Raw genomic sequence first — 26,498 nt, 5'->3', positions numbered from 1 at the left:
TAGAAATGGTTAGCCAAAGACTTCCGTCAATGAACATGAGAAAGAAGCATCTCTTTTCTAAGATTAATATGAGGCCTGCAGAAAAGTCTGACTTCTATTACCTCATTTATATAATAGTGCTCACTGTCCTCCCTCGCATGGCTCTGATTAGCTTTTTCTTCAAAAGCTTTAGGAAAGGAATTTAGAAAGCTCCAGGTTCAGATGGTAAACTCTTTTACTAGAGGAGAGAGTCAGCAAAAACCTATAAAAAAAATGCTAGAATTAGCATGTTGAGCATCAACAAGTGCCTTAGAGTTACATTTAACCTGAGCAGGAATTCTATTGCCATTGATTCTTTCAATCTAGTACAAGTTCTACATCTCACTCTGTCTGTAATTCTATACCTCTCATCGATATCAGTGTACTCTGTCTCATTGCGAGAAGAAGTTATCAGTGACTTTCTAGAGCGGACTCGCTCGATTCGCAAAAGGGTCCAACTCGTAATTCACTTCTGACTCCGTGTGCGATAGCCCGACCGTAGTGATGTTAATTGTGGTTACATTCATAAGTAGCTTGGTCCATCTTTATTCCATTTCATATATGTCCACGAAGCAGCTCGACTGATAGGGAGAGGGGCGAAGCAGCTCGACCGTGCGACCTGTGGCCCACGCCTCCTATTTGTTCAGGGCGGGCAGCGTGAACTCTAATTGATCCAGGTACCTAATTGAAAATGAAGCAAATTATTGATTGTGTCATAAAGACCTTTATGTCCACGCCCCAATCGTCCCCCCAGCGGAATATGTGCTTCTAAAAGATCTTTTATACTGTGTCCAATCCCGAAGTTAGTTCAATACATAAAGACACATTTGGTTATGAATCCCAATGTGACAGATAAAAAGACATATATATATCTACATGGCCCAATCAATAGTTCAAGTCACACAATCCCATAATCCATTTTCTCTTCGAACCATTCTGAAAAATCACGAATCAAATTTCGTGGAGCCTCTGAATTTATAACAGATATACTGTTAAATTTTGCTTTAATAGAATTGGATAATCAATTTCACCAGGTATTTCCATCCTTCTCGTATACTAGGTATGCTCATGAAGTTATAGTAACCACTTTCCAGAAAGAGTCTTTGTTTGAATCACCACTTTTTTCACTTTTTGATAGTCTCAATTTGGATGGTAAAATAGTCTCTATTAGACCGGGAGAAGATCATTCGAAAACGAGTAGCTAAGACCTCGATTCGGGGAAAGCATCCAAAGAACAAGGTAGAAAGAAAGACAAGATGGCGTTGAAAGTTTATAAGCCAGGCCAAAGGATGGCGACAAGGAAGATGGCAGGCAGCCATTAAGAAGAAGATGGCCAGTATACTAAAAGACATACTGAAGTAAGGAGGGCTTGCGTTCCAAAAAAAACGAAGCAGCCGTGTAGATATAAATGGTACATTGAGACCCTACCACCTTTTGGGGTTACCTAAAGTCTCATTCATCTTATTATTATTGATTTTAAATATATATATAAAAAAAAAAAGAAATTAGAGATTTGGTGAGATTATCAAATTTTTAACATGGGTCAATCAAAGCCAAATGCGATATAGCATCCGCCCTTTTTCAATCCGGAGTTCTTTGAACCGGAATCGAGGAGGTGCACAGTAGGCTCTTATGTCTAGTTTTGAAGCCAATACGCATACCATGACAGTCAAGCCTGCCCAATACAATATCAACCCGGCGGCAGTTGAAAGAGTTGCTCGAAAGCTTGACGAACAAGCGAAAAAAAGGGTCAACTGAACAGGCTGACAATCGGCAGAAGATGCTGAGCAAAGCAGCTGGCCTGAAGAGTGGGGCTGATCCGTAACATAAACTGCAGAAGAATGAGGTTCGAGTTGATGAACAAGAAAAGGCCGCAATACATCTCCATCACCATTCTCCCCCGGGGCCCGGACTGTGGCTATACCGAGCCCCATCTTTTTTGGTTGGGCTCGACAATTTATATCTAATGCGACCTTCATTTGATTCCAACGGTCGGCATAGATCTCATGAGACCCGCCCACTATTACGATTACGACGAAAAAAGCTCTGCCCTTTTCCTTCGCTACTAGAAGAGTCCCCTTAGAGTTTAACATAGCACCACTGTTATCACAATAAAGTGTGATGGGCAAAGTCATATTTGGAACAACTTCCAAATCAGTAGCAGCTTCACAAGTAACTATGTATTCGGCTTCCATAGTGGAGTCTGTGATGCATCCTTGCTTGATGCTTCGCGAAACTATAGCTCCTCCATTCAGAGTAAACACTGACCTTGATGTGGATTTTTTATAATTCCGATCAGTCTGAAAGTTAGAGTTCGTGTATCCTGTAAGTATCCAATCTTTATCTCCATACACAAACATATAGTCCCTCGTTCTTCAAAGATACTTGAGGATTATTTTAACCATTATCCACTGATCTAATCCTAGATTGGATTGATATCGACTGACAATCCCTACTGCATAGCAAATGTTAGATCTGGTACATAACATTGCATATATAAGGCTACCAACATCCAATGCATAGGGAATTTGTCTCATTGCCTCAACCTCTTGAGGAGTCTTAGGACACTGTTCCTTAGCCAATACAAAATTCCATGCCTGAAAGGTAGTAAACTCTTCTTGTGCATCGAATATCCGACAAGCATCTTGTCAATATACGATGCCTGAGACAAGGCCAACCTTTTTTTCTTACGATCCTAATGATCTAGATCCCTAGAACAAACTGTGTCTCTCCCAAATCTTTCATTTGGAATTGGGCGGCCAACCATTTCTTTACATCAGTCAGAAAACCTATGTCATTCCCAATGAGTAGGATATCATCCACATACAGCACGGGAAAGCTATTGAGTAGTTGATGATTTTCTTGTAAACACAAGGCTCATCAACATTCTGATCAAAGCCATAAGATTTGATCGTAGTATCAAATCTTATATTCCAAGATGCTTGTTTCAGTCCATAAATGGACCGATTAAACTTGCAAAACTTTTGCTCTTGATCTTGATCAATGAATCCTTTTGGTTCATTCATATAGATGGTCTCTTCAAGATTACCATTCAAAAGGGCAGTCTTGACGTCCATTTGCCATGTTTCATAGTCATAATATGTGGCTATGAACAAAAGAATTCTAATAGACTTTAACATGATAACAAGTGAGAAAGTTTCTTTATAGTCTACTCCCTCAACCTAGGTATAACCCTTTGCCATCAATCTAACTTTAAAGGTCTGTACCTTTCCATCTACACCACTTTTTCTCTTATAGATCCATTTACAACCTATAGGTTTACCCCATTAGGTTGATCTATAAGTTCCCAGATAGAATTGAAGTACATGGACTCCATTTCATCCTTGTCAACATCTTCCATTGCTTTAATCCATTCATCCTTGTCAACATTTTCTATTGCTTGTTTATAAGATAGCTGATCCTCAACTCCATCATCAGCTATGATGTCTTGGGCTTCTATTAAACCCATGTAGCATACAAGTGGGTTCATAACCTTCCCATACGTCACAGCAATCTCAACTCTTGAGATGGATGTGTATTACTAGATGAACCCAAATTAACAACTCTTGTTGATGTATCAGCCTCTTACAACCTTGTTGAAGTCTCAGTAGATTCATTAGAAATTTCACTTAAAACAATTTTACTTCGTGGCTTACGATCCCGCATGTGGTCTTTTTCTAAGAAGGTAGCGTTTGTCGACATAAACACTTTATTCTCACTTGGATCAAAGAAGTACACACCTCTCGTTTCCTTGGGGTAGCCTACAAATAGGCATACTTTTGAACAATATTCCAAGTTTTTGGGGTTTGTCAAAATATACAATCAAAATATAATCCCCAAAGTTTCTTTGGTTCTTTGGCAAAATATAAGCTCCAAAGTTTTCTTCTAAACCATTTAGAAGTCTAGTTTTTACCAATCTCTCAATCCTATTGAGATTGATGTGACCTACCTTAGATGCCAAAGATGGGCATTTTCTTTAGGAGAAACCCTCGGTCTTTTTACAGTTGTTGCCATTTTGAACATATCAGTATTTAGCATGGCTTTTGTAACTACCGGCCTTAGTACGTATAAGTTATTTTCCAATGAACCAAAGCCTAGTTCCATTCCATTCTTAAAAAATAAACACTTAATTCTTATAGAAGGATAAGGAATACTTTTGTTCTATTAGACAGAAAACAGAAATTAAGTTCCTCTTGATATGAAGAACTACATATACGTCATCTATTAACATATATCGTTTCTTGTCTAAAAATAACTTAAGCTTACCTATAGCAACAGTTGAAACAACCTCACTAGTACCGACTCTGAAAGTCATCTCTCCAGCTACTAATTGCTTTCAGGAATTAAATCCTTGGTGGAAAGAACATATATGATTAGTAGCTCCTGAATCAACTATCCAGGCAAAATAATCATTCTTTACTAAGCACATCTCCAAGACAAATAAATTAGATTTATTTTCTTCGAAGTTCTTCCTTTTTTGAAGAGATGTGGGATTAGCTCCATAACCAATATCATAAACTCCATGTTTCATCTCTGAGGACAATCCTTGTTGATTAACTTCACTAGAGTTAACAACTATTGATTTCTCTATTTGTCCTTTGACATTCAATATGGACTAGAATTTATCTATGGAGTTGACATTACTGGTTCCATTGCCATCAACCCTGATTTGCTTGAATTGTGAGAACTTTTACTCAAGCAATTCTTGCATTGATTGCATGATCTTATGTGCAGTGACCATACTCTCAAATCTTTTGGCTAATGCATCAAGTATGCTTGCCAAAATGTGAACACGGACCTTGGAATTAGCCTTTGTCCACATCTCATATGCATAACGAACATTTCGTTTTGCATCAAGGGTTGGGACTTGAGGACAATCCTCAATCATGACAATGTTTAGGTCATTAACCACGAAATAGGTTTTAAGTGATTCTTTCCACGTCATATAATTAAAGTCGGTCAAACTAGAAAAGCCAACTAACGGAAAAGTACTGTTTGACATTTTTTATGAAAAATAAACAAATTGATCTATATTAGATTTTAGCGTAACTTTTAAACATCCAATCAAGTTTAGCAAAATTTGAACCCCAATAAACATCTAATTTTGCAATGATGCTTCAGTGATTTAGGACAAAAGCTACCGAAGGGTAGTCAATTGTCCCTTCACTGAATTGAGACACTCTCAGCTAATCATTAAACCAGAACAACTCTTAGTCCTATAACAATCGGTCATCATTTATTTGGTCAAGGAATCATTGACTAGCCTAAAAATTTCTCATAAGTGTGACCATTTATTGAACCCTAGAGTTCCGACCCAATGAGCCAACCGAAGGGAAAAACCGATTGGGGCAAAAACTAAAGCGAACCTATCCATTTTTTAAGTTTGCAATGATATTGACCTACTGCATAAACCATTCGAAGGGGTACGTTTCCAAGGTACCTCAAAGCCGTGCAAGAAGATCTCACGGTGCAAATCAATGAAGGAGACCGCAGGACATGATGACACATATCCCTCTCCCACTTACTATAAATACTCTCTCCATTCACCTTGATATTGACCCATGCAAACACCATCCGGAGGGGGATGCTCCTAAGGCACCTCAAGGCCAAGCATGAGTCTCACAATGTGAATATTAAGGGAGAAAAGTGAGTGGAAAAATTGACGTATCATATACATCTTTTTCCTCCCACTGAGTATTTTAATAACCTAGGGTTTATTTTACTTAGGAAAAATATGGCTAATTATTTTTACTAAGTGATTGTTTAAGTTCTCCCAAAAGTAACGCTTATTTTGGAAAGTTAAACAATTTTGATTAATGTTCGTTAAACACTTTAATAAATCTTAATCAACAATTGCATGCTTGTAGCAAATCTATCTAATTCACCTTTCCAGGTCAGTTCCCAGGTAGGTGTGTTATGTTTCTGTCAACTTAAATACCCCAGCCTAGACAGAACTAGCCTTAGATAAAAGGTCCCTTATAGATACGTTTGCTACAAATTTAATCTTCTATTAAAACCAATTTAATCCTATTAAACTGATTATTAATCTAATTTCTAATCTCATTAGAAATTTGTGATCTTAGTTCTATGTGAATCAAATTTTAAAACTATTTTAAAAAATAATTTTACCTAAGTTTGCATGCAATTCTGAATTATTGATTTTAATTTCTAATTGCATTTTGTTATAAAGATTATAAACAAAAAAAAAATGAAACAAATTAAAATCATACATTGCATCGAATGACATACTATATAAAAATTATAACGTTTATAAAATTATCTAAAGTAATGTCATGCATCACACAATTTCCATTTCATTACTATATACATATACCACTTATTTACTAAAGTAATGAAATAAATAACATACATTGCATCCATCATTCAAACTATATTATAACTATTATAATATAGATGATGCATGACTCTATTATTTATGCATGCAAGCATATAGTATAACACTTATATTATATGATGCATGAGCATGTTATAAAATTAAATCATGCTAACATATATTATAACATTTATAATATAAATGATGCATGAATAATGCATAACCTATAGTGGGATTTTACTATATGACATACTTTATGACATATATAAAACAATTATACTATATACATCATATGCATAATTTAAACAACAATTATGGATCAGGATTCAACTCCTAAAATCATTAATTAAATTAATATAACGTTTATATTAATTTAATTAATCAAAAACCTACCTATTACATTAACAAATAGTCAACCGGCTCGAAACAAGTGAACTGAGTCTTGAAACAGCTCGAACCAGACCATCCAGCAACCGAACCGCTCTTGAATCGCTCGAACCAAACAAATCAAACATAAACCAGCTCCAAATTGAACCGATCCGTACATGAATTGACACTGAAATGTGCTTCTTCTCCGTCTTGGAGCATCGCGACACCATGCCCTAGCGTCGTGATGCTACAAAGAAGAACTCCATCTGCCATATCGTAGCGTCGCGACGCTACTGTACAGTTGCCTACTGTATAAATTCGATCTTCTTGAATTCTGTCAGATTTGAGCCACGTTTTCACTAGAATGTCACTAGGAACAGCACGAACGACTCAATACATGAAATTTATAGAATCGATAACATATATGCCCAAAAACATAGGGCCTTTACAAATAAAAATTTGTAAATCAAAGCTGTAAATCTAAAAGCCCTAATTCTAAAACCATCCAAATTGCAAACCACATTCATTCCATATTCATCAATATGAAATAATTACAGAATGCACCCACCAAAAAATGCAATTAAATTCTGGAATAATAAAAAAAAAAGGGATTGAAACCTGGCTCTAATATCAATTGAAGTGAAACCAGTGACGGTTTCGAAGCGGAAGCGAGGATCGATCTCATTTTTTATTTTTACAGAAAAACAGAAATTACAGAATAAAACTATGCATTATTGAACCAAAATTTTACAGCATGCAATTGTGGGAAAATGAGGAAGAAACATACATTACCCTTGAAGCCAATTTCTTCAAGAATTCCCTCGAACGAATCATGATCTCTTCTTTAATCAGAACACCACCACAAAACGAACCCTCTGTATTCTCTTGGGTTGAGAATTAGCAGGAGCTATGGGTCTGCCCAATAATTGGAAGAAGGAAGAAGAGGATGAGAAGGAGAGAAGAAGAAGTTCTTCTCTATGATTTTTCTCTTGAGAGGTTTTTTTTTTCAGATCCTCAATTGAAGGAGGAAGACCACTGAACTCCCACACACTACACGTCTTTTTCAGAGAGAAATTAGGGGGAGGGAGTTGTAATCTCTCCCTTTAATTAAATTAAAAAATAAAATAAAATTTAATCTAATTAAAATTAATATATATATAATAACTATCTTATTATATATACATACTATATGTTATATCAAATATAACATATAACCTATAGTCTTATATTGTATCAAGTACAATATAACCTATAGTTTTATTTTCTCTCAACTATGCATGACATTTAATATAAATCATATTTATACTAAATTCTATTATATTAATCTCATCCATATAATTAATATTCAAATCATATTCAAATATTTAATTCCTCTAAACTATTTATGGTATTTAATATAAATCATATTTATATTAAATTTAACTATATGAATCTCATTCATATAATTAGTATTTAAATCATATTCAAATTCTCTAAAAAAAACCTTTATATTATAATGTATCAAATACATTACATTAACTATATCACATATATAATTAATTTAATTAATTATATCATATATATTAATTCCCTCAATTAATTTGAACTCTTCAAATCAATCCAGAATTAATTCTCAACCAAATCTCTGTTTAGCTACAGAGGGACCTTATGGACCCGTAGATTGAAGCTTCAATGGTGCTTGGATAATTAATTAAACTCTTTAATTAAATTACTCAACTTTCATTAACTATCAGTCACTCCACTAAAGACCGATAACTACACTCTTCACACTACATATATATTTCTGTGTTCATTGGATATAACCAATTAACAGTACAATGACCCTTCACAAATTGCTCATATGTATAACTAGAAATCCTCAAAATGGTAGACTTATTGAGTTGGAAATCTGGCCACTCTCACCCATACAAATCAAAGAACAGCCTTCATGAGCAGGAGTTCATAACTCACTCAGGATTCAGGTCATGTCACTTATGGTCATCCTTGTGAAATGTAAGTCTCTACTATTAACGATGTTATATAATGAGACTAACCATTTTGTGGTTCGGTCTTATACAAACTCTTTGTATAGGATATCCCCGCTCACATGTCTTCACATGAATGATCAGGATCAGATCATTTGTAGCACTTTACAACACTTATAACATCTACAAAGTGGGTCGTATCCGTAGTGTCACTAGGATAAGGTACCCAACTTTATACATCTACTACAAACCGTTTATGTTACTATTTAAACAAGATCCACCTGTATGTCTCTACATACTTGTTTAAATTGTATAAAATAATCTAGGATCTTAGTTTATTGATTTAGTGTATGCTCATAAAATAACAATTATTTTATTAATAAAAATTTGTTTATACAATGTTTACAAACTACGAGAATACAAGAGATTTATAACACCAATCCCAACACCTTCTTCTATGTCTACTACCACAGCAGTTGGTGATGTGCTTGTAACAGTGTCCCAGTAATTGCAGGATATTAGTGCATCCAATGTTGCTGTCTGCACCCAGTTGTCAGGGTTCATGAGGCAAGCCCATGATTACTGGCAGTATGCTAGGGACTGCGATGTTGTGTTTCATACTTTCCTTTGCCATGCTCATCCTGGCTATTATCCAATTGTTCCTCCTTTTCTCATTCAGATTCTCAATGACCCTATTGATGAAGACCGAGGTCCAAAAGTTGATGATGATGCACCAGTCTAGTAGGGGAGTATCATGTTCCTTCTATCATTCCTCCCTTTTATGACTCAGATTCCATTTATTTCGTTCTATCTTTTGTTTTTTTGCTTTTTTTTTGGTGCTATTAGGTTAGTCTTCTTTTATGTTTGTTGTTATTTTTGTTTCTGCTGGACTTTATTTTTTGTGGCTGATATTTCATAAGCAGTTAGGTGCATGTTGTTTTGTTTGTTGTGCAAAGATGCACTTCATAATGATATTTAGGACATGTCTATTTTTTGTGTCTCTTGCTTTCAACCCCTAAAGGATACAAAACCAAAAGTTTCATGTTTTTTTATTTGTGCAAAACCTTTCTAAGCTAGTCTCCCACATGCTCACTAGTTTTGTGTTCCAAGAGGTCCTAGCCATACATTTTTCAAGCAAGCCAACGCACTATTCTCTTGTTTTTACCCCTTTTGTAGGTTCTCTATCTTAAGCAATTGGAACATTGCTTATTTTAAGTTTGGGAGAGGAGAACTTTTGCATTATGTTTCTCAATGTTATATTTATTGTGAGAATGTGTATATGTACGTATGCTAGGCCTTAAAAAGAACTAGGAGGACACTCCTCATTTTTTAGTTAACCAAAGTAGTCAGGGGCGAGCATGACACTCGTGCTTTCTTTTGTAGCAAAATGGTTAATGAGGGAAGTGAGTGTTTGCCTTATATGTAAACCTTGCTCGTAGTTAGATGTCTCACATGACACCCATGTGGGCAAGCTGAAACAAAGGTGAGGGTGCACTAAGGATCTTTCCTAGGCAAAAGCAAGAAAAAAAGACGAGTATAAAGGCATGAAAAAGTTGGAGCCTTAAGGTCTAGCAAAAGTGTAAGTTTGAGGGGAGTAAAGAAAAGTTCCTTCTGTAATCCATATTAGTTTGGTATTAGGTGAGGTTGTGACATGTTTTGGATTCTCCTAGGGTCAATGATTGGTAGCTTAGCTAGTTTTGGATGTTTAGGGTGGCTAGTGGGAATGCTGAGCCATGGGCTAACGGAAAGTCTTGTGAGGATTCTTAGGGAGCAAAGTTTGACAAGGTATTAGATTAGAGACCCCTTCTAAAAGTTGTTCTCTTTGCACTTATCAAACTGAGAATGCATGCTTGGGCCTTGGGTGTTGTATTTAATGATATTTTCATGAGGACAAGAAAAGGCTTAAGTTTGAGGATGTGATTCATGTCATAAAATGCATGAATGTATGCTTCTATTTGGGCCTTTTTACTGTGAAAAAATGGTTTTGTGCATGAGTTTTCCTCAAATTTGAGTCATATTTTATTAAATGGAATTTACTGAAGGTATTTGTGCTCAAACATTGTTATTTGTGGATTTGGAGCTAATTTGGTGAATTTTGCTAGTTTTGGCAGCTTCTGCAGAATTTTTATCAATGCACCAGCAGCAGTCTGATGTGGCCGCAGTACTGGGCCCTAAAATTCCAAATTTCGTATCAGTCAAGATCAGTTCCGAATTTCTCAAGCAGTTCTGGTTTTTCCTGAAAGTTATTCAACCCTTGAGTTTCGATCTTCCCCAACCATTTTAGGGCTTATAAAAAGGATGGAAGCCCTTCAAGTCGAGATGAACTCCTCGATCAAACGCACTTTCTTTACCATCATTTGTCACTTTCCAACAATCGCCTTGGGTTCATTTTCACATTTCAAGTCTGAACCTTACAAACAAAAGTTCCTTTAAGGTGTTTTAGCTCTAGGATTTCTCGTCCCACGGAATTGAGTGCCAAGGAACAATTTTCGCCTCAGAAAATGGGAGATTATCATAGGGAAAGGTTTGGAACTTGAAAATTTATCTCAAGTTCATTAGAGTTGCAATCTTCTAGCATTCTTTTCATTTTGTTTATTCATTGTCGCCACTCTTATCCCTCTCTTTTTAATCTAACTTTATTGTAGCAATAATTTTTTATTTAATGCAGAAGTTTATTTGTCAACATCATGAGCTAAATTCTTCCTAGGGGTTTAGCAATGTGATTGTGCTAGGGTTTCTATGACTTAAATACTGTTGTGTTCACACCACTTTGTTGTTATTACATTCTCTTTGTTGAATTTTATTGAAAGTTTTGGTAAATTAACCTGATCACTTAATTTAACAAAGTAGTGAAGCTCTTGATGGGATTCAAATCTCAAACGGAAGCGTGTGAACGCCTTTGTAGATTTCCAAGCTTCTAGAACGATCCTCTCGATATTCCAACAAATGACTCCTCCAACAATCTTGAACATGAACGTCTCCTTGAACAATCTTGAAAACAACCTCGAGAATAACCTTTTTATTCTCAAGGTATCCAATAGAAGAATAGGTGGTATCCAACTATTGGAAGAGTGTGACAAGGAAAAACCTTTGAGAGTGTAGAGAGGATTTGTGTTTGTGGCTTAGGAAAAAATTTGCACAATGAATGCCTTGTCCCAAAAGGGCCATAAGGAAGAATTTATATAGAGAAGGGTCAATCCCCTTCTCCAAGTCTTTTTCCAACTTTTCCTTGTGCACAATTAATTAAATAACACTTATTTAATTAATTAGCACATTAAATAAATAATTATTTATACATTAAATCCAATTTAACGTATATATATTTAATTATCATAAACATTGTATGTCTATGTGCAATACCTCTCTATTTATTAATTAATTCTTCATGAATCTAATTCACTTGAATTAATTATTTGAATCTCATTCAAATATTTCTTTCCAACTTAATTTTAATTATAGATCACATCCATAATCAATTACATATTAATCATATTAATATACAATTTCCTCAAATTGATTTGAACAATTCAAATCATTCCTCTTTAATATCCTTTAGTAAGCTAACAAGGGGACCTGGTGGACTTGTAAATCAGAAGCTGCAACGATATGAGATTAATTGGTTAAACTCCTTAACCAAGTTATACAATATTCGTTAACTATAGGTACACTCCACTAAAGACCCTCAGTTGCACTCTTCTCACTACAGATATATTTATGTGTCCACAGATATAGACCAATAACAGTAAGTTAATCCTTCACGAGTGTTCGTAACTCCAACTAGGTCAAATTATCATTTTATCCTTGGCTTACCTCTGGCTCCTTAAGTACCAGTGTTTTTCTAAAGAACAACCTGTTTATGATCCAACCAATAAATAGAAACCTCTCTTGGGCCAATGAGAAGGTAGAGCCCTTTGTTCAAGTCCTAGAAACACCACTTAAATGAACACTCATCTACTTACTCTGAAGATGGTAGAAGTGAATTCCATCTTGTATTATTACGTTCCTAGCTCCCCACTCAGTCTTGTTCCCAAAATGGTAGGTCTATTGAGCCGGTGAACTAGTCACTCTCACCCATACAAATCAAAGGACAATCCCTTGTGAATAGGAGTTCATAATATACTCAAGATTAAGACTAAGTTGTCTAGGTCATCCTAGTGAAATAGAAACCTAACTAGTAATCGGTGTTACATCTAGTGGTTACTATTTCGTGGTCCGGTCTTATAAAAAATCATTATATAGGATACCCCACTCGCATGTTACCTACACGAACGCGTTGGATCATTGCGTTTGTATCAAATACAAAGTGGGTCGTATCCATAGTATTACTAGGATAAAGTACCCAACCTTATCCCTATACTATAGACTCTTTAAGTTGTATCTTGAACGTTGATCTCTATATGTATCCACATACAGTTCAAGACTCATAAGATAGCCTTGAATGTTAGTTTATTGGATTTACGATTATTAAGACAAAATAGAAAAACAAAACAATAGCATTTATTGAATTAACATCTATAACTTTTTATTAATGACAATCAATTAATAACACTTACTATCTACGAGTTTTAGGGTATAAAACCCAATAGCGCTATGGTTTATCACTGATAAACTCCTACCAGCGATATGGTTTATCACTGATAGACTATCTAAATTTTTCCATATTTGTTTCCTTTTTTAAGTTATGTTATATCTACTAATACTTTGGGCCTGATTGTTATATTTGCAACTATCCTTTAAAATTTACTTCGTTTGAGTTTTGTTCACATAGAGGTTTTAATCTTTTTTTCTTAAAATATTTATTTGCAAGGACATTTTCCTTAGAATTTCCTACGATGAATATAGAAATATCTAGAAATCCAATTTTCTAGAATTCTTGAGTTAGGTATATAATCTTTGAGAGTTCGAGATTTCATTCCAAGAAAAAATAAATTAAAAGGGGATCCTATGACATAATTGGAAAATTGTAATATTTTCCTACTTTTCTTGAGGTGAAGAATTTTTCTAAATTCTAATATACCTAATTAGCGGAAATTTTCCTATTTATTTTATGGTATCGTGACTAAAAATATTGAATGAGGGGTAAAATAAGACATTATTTCAAATATTTTTTTCTTGAAATAATACTTTCAATTCAAGATTTAAAATATGGTCACTGTTTTCTAAACAAGTGTTGTGAGGTACTAACACCTTTCTCATTATACAACGACTCATGAACTCAATTTTAGTTTTTGTAGACCATTTTTTAAATTAAAATTTGTTTACTTTATTCAAGTTTCTAATCACATGCACCATGAAAGAATTGGTGCAATTCCTTTTCTTTTTCTTAAAATTATCCCTTTTTGAGATTGTCAATCGCTCCGCATTGTCTTAGGCATATAGCGACAAAGTTTTTAATGATGGAGTTAGCATGAAATTAGTGGAAGCAATTAGGATTATTAAGCACTCTAATTCATCAATTTTAGAATCTAAGCAAGCATGTTTTTCAAGAACTAAAATAGGGGTTAAAAAAACTAACCTTCAAATAACTCTTCAATCTTCAAATGCAACTTGATTCTTCACTTCAAATGTTGGTAGACCACCACTGGATCTTCCTTATGATTCTCTAGGACCTTAGATTGGAAGACGGATTCCAAAATGAGTTGTAATTTGAGGGAATTTTGGAGAAGAAGATTGGTTTTTCAGGTTTGAGTTGAAGAACTGATAGGTCTTGTAAAGAACTATCTTATTAGTACTAATTCCCTCAATTATTCTTCAATTATTTGCTTAAAATGTCTATTTTGATAGGTAAATTCCAATCCTGACTCAAACAAAGTTATTTTGAAGGATTTGGAGCTAATTTAAGCCAAATGACACCAAAGAATTACTTAAGAAGACGATCCAAGACAAATTACCACTTTGCCCCTCAAGAGGAACAATTCAACACACTTCAGCAATGCTTGCAGCATCATAACACTCCTCACAACACTAAGCCTGACACTAGCTCGACGTTTGAAGACAAAATACACCCATTTGTTGTAAAATAGGGCAGCATCGCAATGCTTCACCTAGAGTTGCAATGCTCCGAAGATTGACGAAATTGTGTGCGCATGCCTTACACAACTGAGCGTCAGCGCAACGTCAAGGCGCTAGCCCAACACTTCTTGACTTTTTTACGATTTAGCATTGCAACGCTAGCCTCAGCATCGCGATGCTAAACCTACATATATAAATATTGTTGTTCAGTAGAGAAAGAAAGAAAAGAAGAGAAAAATCATTTTTTTTTAGAGAAAGGTTAGACCGAAACTAGAGAGAAAATTACTCAATTTTGTGTTTTAATTGAGAGATTTCTTGCAAACAATTCCCTAGTGAAATGCTTCATGGATTTCATAATATTTTCATGGATTTCTTTCAAAACTTCTCATCTCTATGGCTAAATAATTCTTTTTCTTGGGAATTCTTAATTCTAGGTTTAATTCTTGAGTTCTTTTTGTATATTTTCTTGAATTGTCTTCATTCTTAATGTTCTTTGGCTGAATTTGAATAGAAATTAATGGAAGATAATTGACGTTTTGATTCCATTGAATTCTTATATGTAATTTTTGCTTGCAGTATTGTATAATGGTGAGATAGGTTACAAAATTAAGATTTCTTATGTTAATTAAGACTTTTTCCGAATTTAACTATTGAAATTCTTAATTAGAACATTCATTCAATCATTCTTGAAACTTACTCTAATGTGTTTCTTGAATATCATAGTCATGATAACCCATGTCTTTAAAGCAAGCTAAGAAAAGAACATGATAAATGCTATATGGAAGTGTTTTTTACTTAGATTAGGGCTAATTGATATGATTCATGTTAATTAACTATATGGGTCTTTAAGGGTTGTTCTTGGATTGTGGGATGTTGAGTTTTCAAGTAATTATGATAGAATTAAACCTAGTACAAGAATTCCCAAGAATCTTTTTCTATCAACTCTCTTCTAACAAAAATAGTAAGTTTGTGTTATAATTTTCCTTTATCTTCATTTTAGTTAGCTTTAAGTTTCTTTACAAACAACCCCCTCCCCCCAACAAATTATTATCTTTTTTAATTCAAAAGTTATTTTTGGCCAATTAATAGAGGTTCCCTTGGGATCGACCTCCTACTTCACTTTAAATACATATTAGTTTTAGTAGTTGTTAAAGTATTATAAATTTCATTTGCTTAGGTAAGATAGAATTAACAACACCTATTTTACACCAACCAAGAACATTTCTCCTTCACAAAACTAGTAAAAAATCATTTTGCATGTCCCACCTCTCAGCACAAATTGACTCAGCTCGAGGTGTCTCATGCAATCTAATTGCATCCAATTTTGACAGCAAGTAGGTCAATATTAAAGTAGAATTTAGGTGTTGAAAGTGGGATAAACCCATTAAACCTAATTTCCATTTTATTTGAATTTAAAATCAATTTTTAAAATTGAAATCCAAATTTCAATTAAATTGATTTTTTAACCGAAAAATTAATTCAATTTGGAAAAAAATTGTAAAATTAATTATAACCAAAATTAATTCCAATAATTAATTTTTAATAAAATTAATTCTAAATAATTAATTAAACTATCTAATTGATTAAATTAATTTAATATCAAATATCAAATTAATTAAACACCGTTTCCTAATACATGAATTTTTGTTCATGTAATTAATCTTTAACTCAAACTAAAATTATCCAATTTTTCAATTTCGTTTAATGCGATAATTAAACGTGTAGTTAACTATATCATATGTAATTACTGATTCCCATAATTCGAATTTGAACGCTTCAAATTTTCTCATCACGCTATTCTAAGGTTTACCGTTTGTGAGCTAGTAGGGAGACCTAATGGACCTACAGATCATGGACTCCAATGATCCAAGATTAACCGGCTAAACTCTTTGATCTAACTAAGCAATATTCGTTAACTATCGAATCATTCCACTAAAGTCTAGTAGTTGCACTCCCCTCATTGTAGATATATTTTTGTCCACTTGATATAACCATAATCAATAAGTTAACCCTCCACAGGTTATTCATAATAATGGTTGGATCAAAAGTTGTTTTACCCCGAGATTGTATCTTGCTCCTTAAATCCCATTGATCCTTTAATGAACAATTGGTTTGTGATCCAATCACCAAACTGATTCCCTCTCGGGCCAATGAGATGGTAGAGTCCCTTGTTCAAGACCCGGAGACAATACTTAAAAGAACAGCATCTCTGCTATCCCTAAAACCATGGATCTTAGTTTATTGGATTTAGTGCAATTTACATACTCGATAACAATTTTATTGAACAAAACCTCAATAACATTTTTATTGCTAATAAAATATGTTTAATTTTACAAACTACGAGTTTTAGGTCATACACTCAATATATAAAATAATCTACGTTTTAAAATTTTCAAAACATGATTTTAGTTTTGAAAACATTTATCGAAAGTAGATATATAAGAAATCAAAGAAACTCATAATTGGAAGTGATGGGTATAAAATAAAAATTCAAATGGACTTTTAGATAATACCTTAGTTTCAAGTTTTGAATAGGGATCTAAAAACTTTTGTAACAGTAGATATCAACACAAAGTAGCATGGATGAAACTAGGTGTTGTAGCCTGAACAACTGTCCAATGAATTTTTGTCATGTGGCAAAATTATTTATTTTAAAGCTGATTTTTTTTTATTATTATCTTCTAAGGGAGGGATGCATGAGATTAATCATTTTCCTTTCTAAAAATACAAAATTAATAAAATAAAATGGTTATAAAAATGAGAGGTCGCACTTACTAAAAATAAGATTGTGAAGCTAGGTTATTTTTTGTCTAATTAGTTTGGGATTGTTGTAGCTTTTAAAATAATTATTGGTAATTGTCATTTTAGAAAAATCAACCGTGAGATGAAGTAGAACATTGTTTGGTAATTTTAAATTTTAAATTAAAAAAAAAAACTAATTATTGTATTTGATATATTAATATATAGTTTATTTATTTTGTTATATGAACCAAAATAGATTATAATTTCAATTATATTTTATATTGATATTTAATTTATAATTTATGATAATATAATTATTTGAAAATATATAAGACTTAAATTGCAATTATCTTGTTTAATTTAAATAGTCTGATAAAAGTTTTTTTTTAAGAACAAAGGTTATAAGAAATTGAATCAATTAAAATTTTGGAATAGATGTGAGAAAATAAATTAATATAAAATAATAAATTTGATATTAGTAAGTGGTCGGAAAGGTACCAAAATTTTAGGAAAGCTAAAATTTAAAAATTGTGTCTAATAACTCTTGCACATTAGAACAAATAAAATGATGATTTTTTGTAGATTAATAAATAATTTATTTTACCAAACAACTTAAACAGTCAAAAAAATTTTATAATCGTTTTTTACGATCATAAATGTAACCCTAAAAGGAACCTCCATAACAAGTTGTAGGCACAATGACCATAACATGAAGGTAGATTAATTTATTTAAAGATGAATGTCAAAGTGAATTATATATGTGAGGCAGTTATTATTTAGCAATAGTTGTTTAGTGGAGGACCACATTAGTATTTGGAGGCTAATTTAAACCATGTATTAAATACACATCTATACATTTGGCTTTCATAATTTGACATTTAAAAATCGATTGGCTTAAGATTTTATTAGACATTGATGAATAATAAATATTTGAAAAAATTTACCATCCGTTTAGTAACCATTTTATTTTATTTTTTTATTTTTTTAATTAAGCTATCGATATTATTTCTATTTCTAAATTTCTTCTTTTGGTATTATTTTTTACCAATGGTTTGAAAAACCAAGCTAAATTTTAAGATCTAAAAAAATAGCTTTCAAAAAGTTATTTTTGTTTTTGGAATTTGGCTGAAAATTCAACCATTGTATTTAAAAAATATGCAAATCGTTGTACGAAATGTGGATAAAATAGGTTTAAATTTCAAAAATAAAAACAAAAAACCAAGGTCCCGTTTGGTAATCATTTGGTTTTTTGTTTTTTATTTTAAAAATTATGCTTATTTCTTATACTAATTTGCATCTTTCTTAACCACAATAGTTGAATTCTTGATGAATTTCAAAAACAAAAATAATTTTTTGAAACCTACTTTTTTTAGATCTCAAAATTTGGCTTGATTTTTTAAACCAAAGAAAGAAATTTGGAATGGAAGTAACGTGGCTTAATTTTCAAAAATAAAAACAAAAAACAAAATGATTACCAAATAGAGACTAAATGATTGATTATCAAAGTGGGCCTTAATATTTTAGAATAAGATGATTGTGTTTAGTTTTACATAAAAATATTATTTGATTTTGTATAAAGACAATAAATCTTACGAACATATCTTGTAATTTTGAACATACACAATCAGATCAACTCTAATAATTAACTAATGTTTTTTAAATATTAAAAACAACTCTAATAGTTAAGTTTACGATGAAACCCAAAAACTATAAATTAAACATCTCAAATCAATCTAATTTTAGACACACACAATCAGGTCTTACGAAAACATCTTGAACATGTAGGAATGATAAAAAAAATTTGCAGAATTGAATTTTCACAAGTACTCGTCCTCATTGGGTGAAGAATCTCCGGTTTGACCATGGATGAGGTTAAACTGGGGCCACAAAATGGGTCCTCAATCGGAAACGAGGCGGGGATGGAAGGGTATCCCCATCCCATCCCCGACCCCACTTTAATTTTTTAAATTATTTTTAATATATATATATATATAATATATATACATACTAATTTAAATTTTTATTAAATTTATAATAAAAAATCTAAGATATTTTTAGTTATTAATTTAATAAATAAAATAATAGTAATAATAATTTATTACCAAAAATATTTACAATTTCAATACCAATATTAAATTTTAATTGATTTTAAATAAAGTAACAATTAAAAATGAAAATATAAACGAGGAATTTTTTCTGCAGGGACCCAATCTTCAAATGGAAATTTTCGACCCCGATATCAAATCTTCAAGACAATAAATGGGGCAGAGATAAAGATAACAAATCCTTACCAGAACGAAAATGGGGAAATATTCAAAGCCATTCTCAATTCCCCCACAATTTTCATTCTTGTCCAGAGTTTTGTCCCAATCTCAAAATAATACAAATATTAAATAAACAGATTATAGTTTCTACTTCAATTGGATAGGATAGGTGAGATGTATAGTCCATCCCATATTTGAAGCTCTAATTATAATAATTGATATTTCTAATTATTATAATCAACGATTAAAAATTTACAAGATTACAACATCTTAATTTTCATATTTGTTATTACTTTTATAATTTTCTATTCAGATTAAAATATTATTTGACACTATTGTAATTCAGACTAAAATAAACTCTCTTAAACAAATATTATTATAAACTATAGATAACGATTATAATAATCATACTATATAGATTATTATAACAAACAGATAATAATAAGCATAATAATCCTGAATATATCGACTAATATAATAATCACAAACTATAATACCCGTACTGAAGATTACATATAACGCTACCAAATTTTGCTGTTTTTGGAACTGGGCAGTCGGGATTTCCCTTGTATTCCACTCTTTTGGGCCTTCTTCTCTATATTTCTGATGAATGAACGGGGTGTTGGATGACCCATACGCAATTCATTTTGTACTCGTCAACTGTTGACTACTACATAATTGAGGTGAATTGAATTCCACTTCTCTGTCTTTGATTTTTCTTTATAATCCTGCAACGATTCTTCTTATTTGCCCACGAATTGAAGACCCATTTGCTTTCAAAGATGGAGAGAGCGACGAAGAACGTCTTACTTTCTTCTAATGGGGATGACATCTCCAAGAATCTGGCTATTCATCTTGCCAAAAGGGGTTGCAGGTTCAGCATCCAACTTATAACTTAGTGGTTTTATGTGTATATTTCCTGAGGAAATTGAGAGAAATGGAGGACGTTCATCGAACTTTTCGTTATTGGGTTTCTCTTTTCTGTTTTGTTTGCCTCTTTAATGCATTTTTTATTCACAGTTGTTAATCATGTATGCATCTTTTTTCATGGCTATTTTCAGACTGGTTTTGATTGGAAATGAAAAGGTTCTTCAGAGCATGAGCAAGGTGATGGCGGAATCCTTAAAGGGCGTCCTGCCAATTGAGGTTGTTGGGTTGGACATGGAAGAAGAGAGAGAGGCGGCTTTTGATAAGGCTGTGAACAGGGCATGTAGTATTTTGGGAACTTTGGATGCTTTTGCCCATGCCTATTCTTATGAAGGTACAGCCCATTTTTCTCTTGCCTATGTACTTTCTTTTTTTATATAACTTGACTGTGATGTTGTGAGTTTGTTATATAGTTTTTGGTTTGATTATTTTAGGTTCTTTGTATTAGTTAGTTGTTGATTCCTTGTTTGGGCTTGGTTTGATGTTGTGGGGAAGATTGAATAGAGATTTTCTTTGTGTATTTTTGGAAAGAGGTTAGGCCACACCATCCTGACTTTCCTGAATTATCTGCTCATAGTTTTTGGTGAACTCAGTGACTGTTTATAGATATTGGTTTACTTCACTGAGCTTAGAACTGAAGCTAGAAGGGTTATTCTGAGAGTTATTGGTTTTAGTGTGGATTCTAATTTCAAATGAGAATCCATGTTTAAAAGGCTTATTTCTTGAGGTTGACTTGAGGCTAGTTTCAAAGCTTACTCCTTCCCTTGTGTTGTAAATATAATAGGCACAAAGTCTTTTGATGTTGAGGCTTAGAATGTATATGCCTATGTAATAGTTAAAAGAATGGTGTTAAATTGTTCTCTTGAAAAAATTGCAGTTTTGTCATATTTATCATTGCGTTATTCTTGGTCTTCTTCTTCGTTTCTTATTATTATTATTATTATTTTTTTTTTTTGGAAATGGAACAAGGCTTTTCATTGAAGTAATGAAATGAGTCTAATGCTCAAAGTACAAGAAATTGAAACAAAAGGAAGCTTAGCAACAAAAGAAAATACAAGAATATAAATAGACCAATACTATATCAAACCAAACAAATGTAGCTAAGAAGAAATAAATGCATTCTAATTTAAATTAATATCTTGAATAAAGTAATCAGCAAATAATTTGGAAAGACAGCACCATGAAGAAGTTTTGACTCGAGCAATCTTATATTGATCAAACCAAGGAAAAGTTTTTTATTTGTTTTTTAAAAATTCAAATTGAGGCTTATGCCTCATGCTTCCCCTCTCAAAGGAAAAAAAAAATATCATGCAAGGTGGCTTTTAGCCGTTTAAGGAATTGGAAAGAACGAAGACCTATAGAGCTTTCTGCTTGATCAATGACTTCACTTTTGTGCTGATGAACATGGAAAAGAATCTGAAATCTTAATTGTATATATAAGCTTTTTTTTTGTATCTGTATAGAATTTCTTCCCTTTTCCTGTGGCATGCTGAATTTTAATTGTTTAGTATCATTTGAATGTTTGGAAAGTTGACAAATGACATTAGAAGTCCACTCTGTTCTTCTTATGAAAAAAGTTGTACTGAAAGTAAATTGTGAATCGAAAAGCAGAACATTGTGAAAGTCTTCTTTCTTCAGGACAAAGTTCTGCAGAGCCGTCCCTTTCTCAATGAAGAACCATGGAATTACTTTCCTTTAATTTTATCTCCATAAACTTCTTCAAAATGTCTTTTGAGGGCATAGCATGCAGAAATTAAGAAAACTCCACAATGGAATTATTGCTAGCTCGATTTGAAATGAAATAGACTACATTTACAAAAAATAGGATCTTATCAGTACACCTACTGTCCTCTCTGCCGAGCCAGTTGAGATGATGCTTCTTATAGAACCAAGCCAGAATTGAAGGAAAAACAGTTGGCTTTTAAAATCGATGCCATGTATAATTGTTCGTTTATTGATATTTGCTTTACATTTTCTTTAAGATATAATACTCAGCTCTGCTATTGGATAGTGATAATAAGGATGTAGAACTTCTCTGTTAGCTATCCCACTGTAAACTGTGTTAACTGCATTGCGTTTGAAGCAGGTCCCATACAAGATGCTTTACAACTATCTGAAGAGGAATTCCAAAAGATTGTTAGGATAAATTTGATGGCTTCATGGTTTCTGATGAAGGCTGTTTGTCGAAGAATGCGGGACCAGAAATCAGGAGGTTCAGTAATTTTTTTAACCACCTTAATTGGTGCTGAGAGGGGACTGTATCAAGGAGGAGCTGCATATGGATCATGCTTAGCAGGATTACAGCAGTTAGCTCGAGTAAGTAGTTGTCAACTTGTCATTGGTTACTGCCTCCACTGGGGATTCTTCTTTTTCTTCTTTGTTTCATTGCAGCTATTATTTTTTTGCTTCCTAGGATCTCTTTTCATGAGTGTATTTCTGCATTATTATTTGCTAGAAAGAGTTGTTCAAACCTCAGACTTCATCTTCCCAACTTGGCATCTTAGTATATTCCTTTATATAGCTTGAAGTTGTGGAATCTGTGTGACGCAGTATTTTCATTTCCATGATGTTTAACTACATTCCGGCTGATATTCGCTCATCATATCCATACCCCTCATTCGTCGATTTTCCTGTTCACTATCACCTCACATGAGGAGTACTTGAATAACAAGGCTACTTGGCATGTCAAGATGAGATGAGGGTTTAAAGAAAGGGTTGAGCTATGAGAGGGGTTACAAATAAGTCTTGCAAAAAAAGGGGAGGATTATTAGATAGATGTTAATCAAGAGCTCAAAGAGAAGATTTAAAATGCACCAAAATTTTAACATCGTCTATGAACTAGTTACTCCTATAATGTTCTCCTTTTCCTTTTCTCAACCAAATAAATCACATAATGGCGGATAAACCAGCCTTGCCGGAGAAGATTCTAAACAACTTTTTCCATCATTTCATGGATTTTCATCTCTTTACGGCCACACTAAGCAATGAAGTACCTTATATTTTTCCCCAGTCTTGGATTGTCTCACAATCCCTTCTAACAAATAAGCAAAAACTGTGCTACATACATTGTGTAGAATCATCCAAGAAACTCTGAAAATCTTTTAGAACCATATTAAACCTGAGAGTTCATTGATTTCAGAAAGATGGTGATATACTCTTGTGTATGGCCTTAATCGTAGTAGAACTAGAAAGATTTATATAGCCAACTCTAGCCCTTCAAATGAGCTTTGTTCTTATTTTTATTAAATGCTGTTATTTAGAAATCAGAACAAAAGATCTTAATCTAGTGTACCTTGAAACTAGTTCCGGATACAAGGTTTATAGTGCAATTTTTGTTGGAAACAAACTTGACCAACCTGCAAAAAAGTCTGATCTCTATTTGGATTCATAACCTGATCTGTCCTTAAAGTTCCCTCATATGATGACATCTATGATGAATTTTTCTAGACTTTAGCTCTGGACGTTGGAAAGTATAAGATCAGGGTCAATGCAATCGCCCGTGGATTGCACCTTGATGATGGATACCCTGTATCAGTGGGCAAGGAGCGAGCAAAGAAGCTGGTCAAGGAAGCAGCCCCACTGGAGAGATGGCTCGATGTCAAGGAGGATTTAGCTTCAACCGTCATCTATCTAATCAGTGACGGGTCACGGTATATGACTGGAACAACCATATTTGTTGATGGGGCACAGTCTCTGGTGAGGCCGCGGATGCGCTCATATATGTAGTTCTTATACATGGTGTTTGGACAGCCTTTGGTGAGAACAACACCCATAACCATCTTGCGTTTGTATGAACTTCTTGTTAGTTGTTTCCATGAGATAATGTTTTAAGTCCTGAATCTTTTGTTTCTGCAGGTTGGATGCGAACTGGAACTGTTGTTTTCTACCAATACTCATGAATAAATTTGAAGTTTAGTGAAAGCATGTTTGAGTTGATAGTTTCTTTAAAGCCCTTTCTCTTGGTTTATTTTCATAGTTGAAGTTAGGAATTTTCCAGAATTCCAAAGTTTATAAATAGTGATTTCAAAGTGTATGATAATCGCAAGGACACTATGTAACATAAGTTAGTAGCGCATATCGTGTTTGAAAGGAAGTTAATTAACTATTTTGTCAAGCAAATTGTGAGACAACTTCATGAATTTGAGTAATGTTCTTTGAAAGGGGAACTAGACCAACCATTATCAGAGCATGGACTTCATTTCATTTGCCTAAATGTGCTGAAAGTTGTCAAAAGCTTCTTAATTCATTAGATGAATTGTGGATAAACAAAAAATATTTGACATTTCAACTACATATGTTTTCATTGTTATGTTCAAGTTAGCAGAATAATAATATTTAAATCTGATAAGGTAACTCTAATCCTCAATCCAAAAATTCAAGTTTTTTTTTTTAAACTAGAACCTTTAGATCAAGAAATCAACACTTTCTTATGCGAAGTTTAGATCAACCTAGAGAAAAGGCTATAAAAGATTACCTCTTAGATCGAAGATCTAGAAGCAAGATTTATAATCTTGTTCTAGATTGAGTCAATCTACAATCAAGTTTGATCAAGACTTGATTGAATGGTTCACATATATTCTATCCGAAGAATTTAAAAAAAAAAAAAAATTAGAAATGCAAAAGAGTTGCTGAATTCTAAGTAGGGGACTAAAAATTATGTGAAATGACTTTTATTCATCTAAAAAGTCTCCCATTCCAAGCTAAATTTCTCGGCTTTCTATAGCCATTATATGTGGTAACCTCCAACCTTTGAAATTTTTAAAAACTAGTACAAAAATTAATGGTCATCAATGGCAAGTTTTGTAACTCCTATGTCTAATTGTCTACACTCAAATTGAACACTTAAAATCTGAAATTACTTTAAAAGACTTAAAAACCTAAATTCATTCAAAACATTTAAAAGTTGAAATTAATTAAAGTGTTTATGGAACTAAAACGATAGATAGTGTCTAAGGTACTTGTAAGACTGATGCATTATTATTGGAAATTTCATGCTCCATGTCAACCCTTTTACACTCGACGCACACGACATGGTGAAAAGGTCATGTCCAATGGGCGAGAAGAACGTCTGAGGCTAAACAGAGGTGGCCCACGCCTTGTGCTTTAGAGATTAGCATGGACACTCCGTGCGTAAGAGGTGCATGCGAGGGTGTGAAGACGTGCGCTTATGTTGGGGCAAGCAGAGCACGCGACACACATTTAGGTAGGTGTGTGGCGCACAGATGCGCCCCCGCCCACGGGTGCCATCGGACACGCGTGCGAGGCCCACTAGCAGAGGCCAATACGTGCGCATGGTGCAAAGCCTAAACGAGCGCAGCACAACACAAGAGAAAGCAGTATTGGGCGTGTGCACGCCAAACAGACGCACAGGTGTCCCAGGTGTCACAATCGCTCTTTCGGAAGCTTCTCTTAGCGATTGTGCGGCACTTGTTCCCGCTCACGAACAAGCCAGCCAACTCGATTACGGACTGCCGATGGCACACCGAGTGCCTCTTGCAACCTCCACCCCCGTTTTAGGGAAAACGGTTTTAGAAAACGGGTTTGGAGAAAAGGTTTTCGTAAGAAGATTTGTGAGTGTGAATAAAGAAAGAAAGATTGTAGTAGACTAGAAAGCAATAAGCAACAACAACGGCTTTATAGAGTACTACTCCGGGTATGAGGAAATGATGGTTAGTCTTATCCCCATATAGTGCATTCTGAACAAAAAGCCAACTGGCGCCCTTGCATATGCAAAAGGGCGAGTGGTCACTTACAATGAAAATGTAAAGAAAGCAAGCTAACTACACTAATACAATACAGGATATGAAAGTAAGCTAGAAAGGGGTTGGATTGGGCATGCAGCCATGGGCAACAGGCCCTGGACAAGCA

At 33.6% G+C, this 26,498-nt stretch overlaps 1 protein-coding gene across 1 annotated transcript; it reads left to right on the top strand.

The window, feature by feature from the left end:
- The first annotated feature begins 20,209 nt into the window (after positions 1–20,209).
- On the top strand, positions 20,210–24,790 carry LOC120070265 (uncharacterized). Its single transcript, XM_039022161.2, has 6 exons — positions 20,210–20,386; positions 20,486–20,577; positions 20,765–20,964; positions 22,717–22,946; positions 24,078–24,386; positions 24,486–24,790. Exons 1-5 carry the CDS (start codon positions 20,330–20,332, stop codon positions 24,354–24,356), a joined length of 858 nt encoding a protein of 285 aa, XP_038878089.1. The 5' UTR covers positions 20,210–20,329; the 3' UTR covers positions 24,357–24,386; positions 24,486–24,790.
- The last annotated feature ends 1,708 nt before the right edge of the window (positions 24,791–26,498 follow it).

This window comes from Benincasa hispida, chromosome 1 (assembly GCF_027475165.1).
Source record: "Benincasa hispida cultivar pf3 chromosome 1, pf3_genome.v1.1, whole genome shotgun sequence".
NCBI classification, from domain to species: domain Eukaryota; kingdom Viridiplantae; phylum Streptophyta; class Magnoliopsida; order Cucurbitales; family Cucurbitaceae; genus Benincasa; species Benincasa hispida.
This window is presented reverse-complemented; position numbering and strand designations above follow the sequence as displayed.

Excerpts from the sequence above, each read along its gene's own strand:
- LOC120070265 (XM_039022161.2), top strand. The coding sequence starts at position 20,330 with ATGACCCATACGCAATTCATTTTGTACTCGTCAACTGTTGACTACTAC. Across the intron at positions 20,387-20,485 it reads TTGACTACTACATAATTGAG|ATGGAGAGAGCGACGAAGAA; the intron begins GTGAATTGAATT and ends TTGCTTTCAAAG. Across the intron at positions 20,965-22,716 it reads CCATGCCTATTCTTATGAAG|GTCCCATACAAGATGCTTTA; the intron begins GTACAGCCCATT and ends CGTTTGAAGCAG.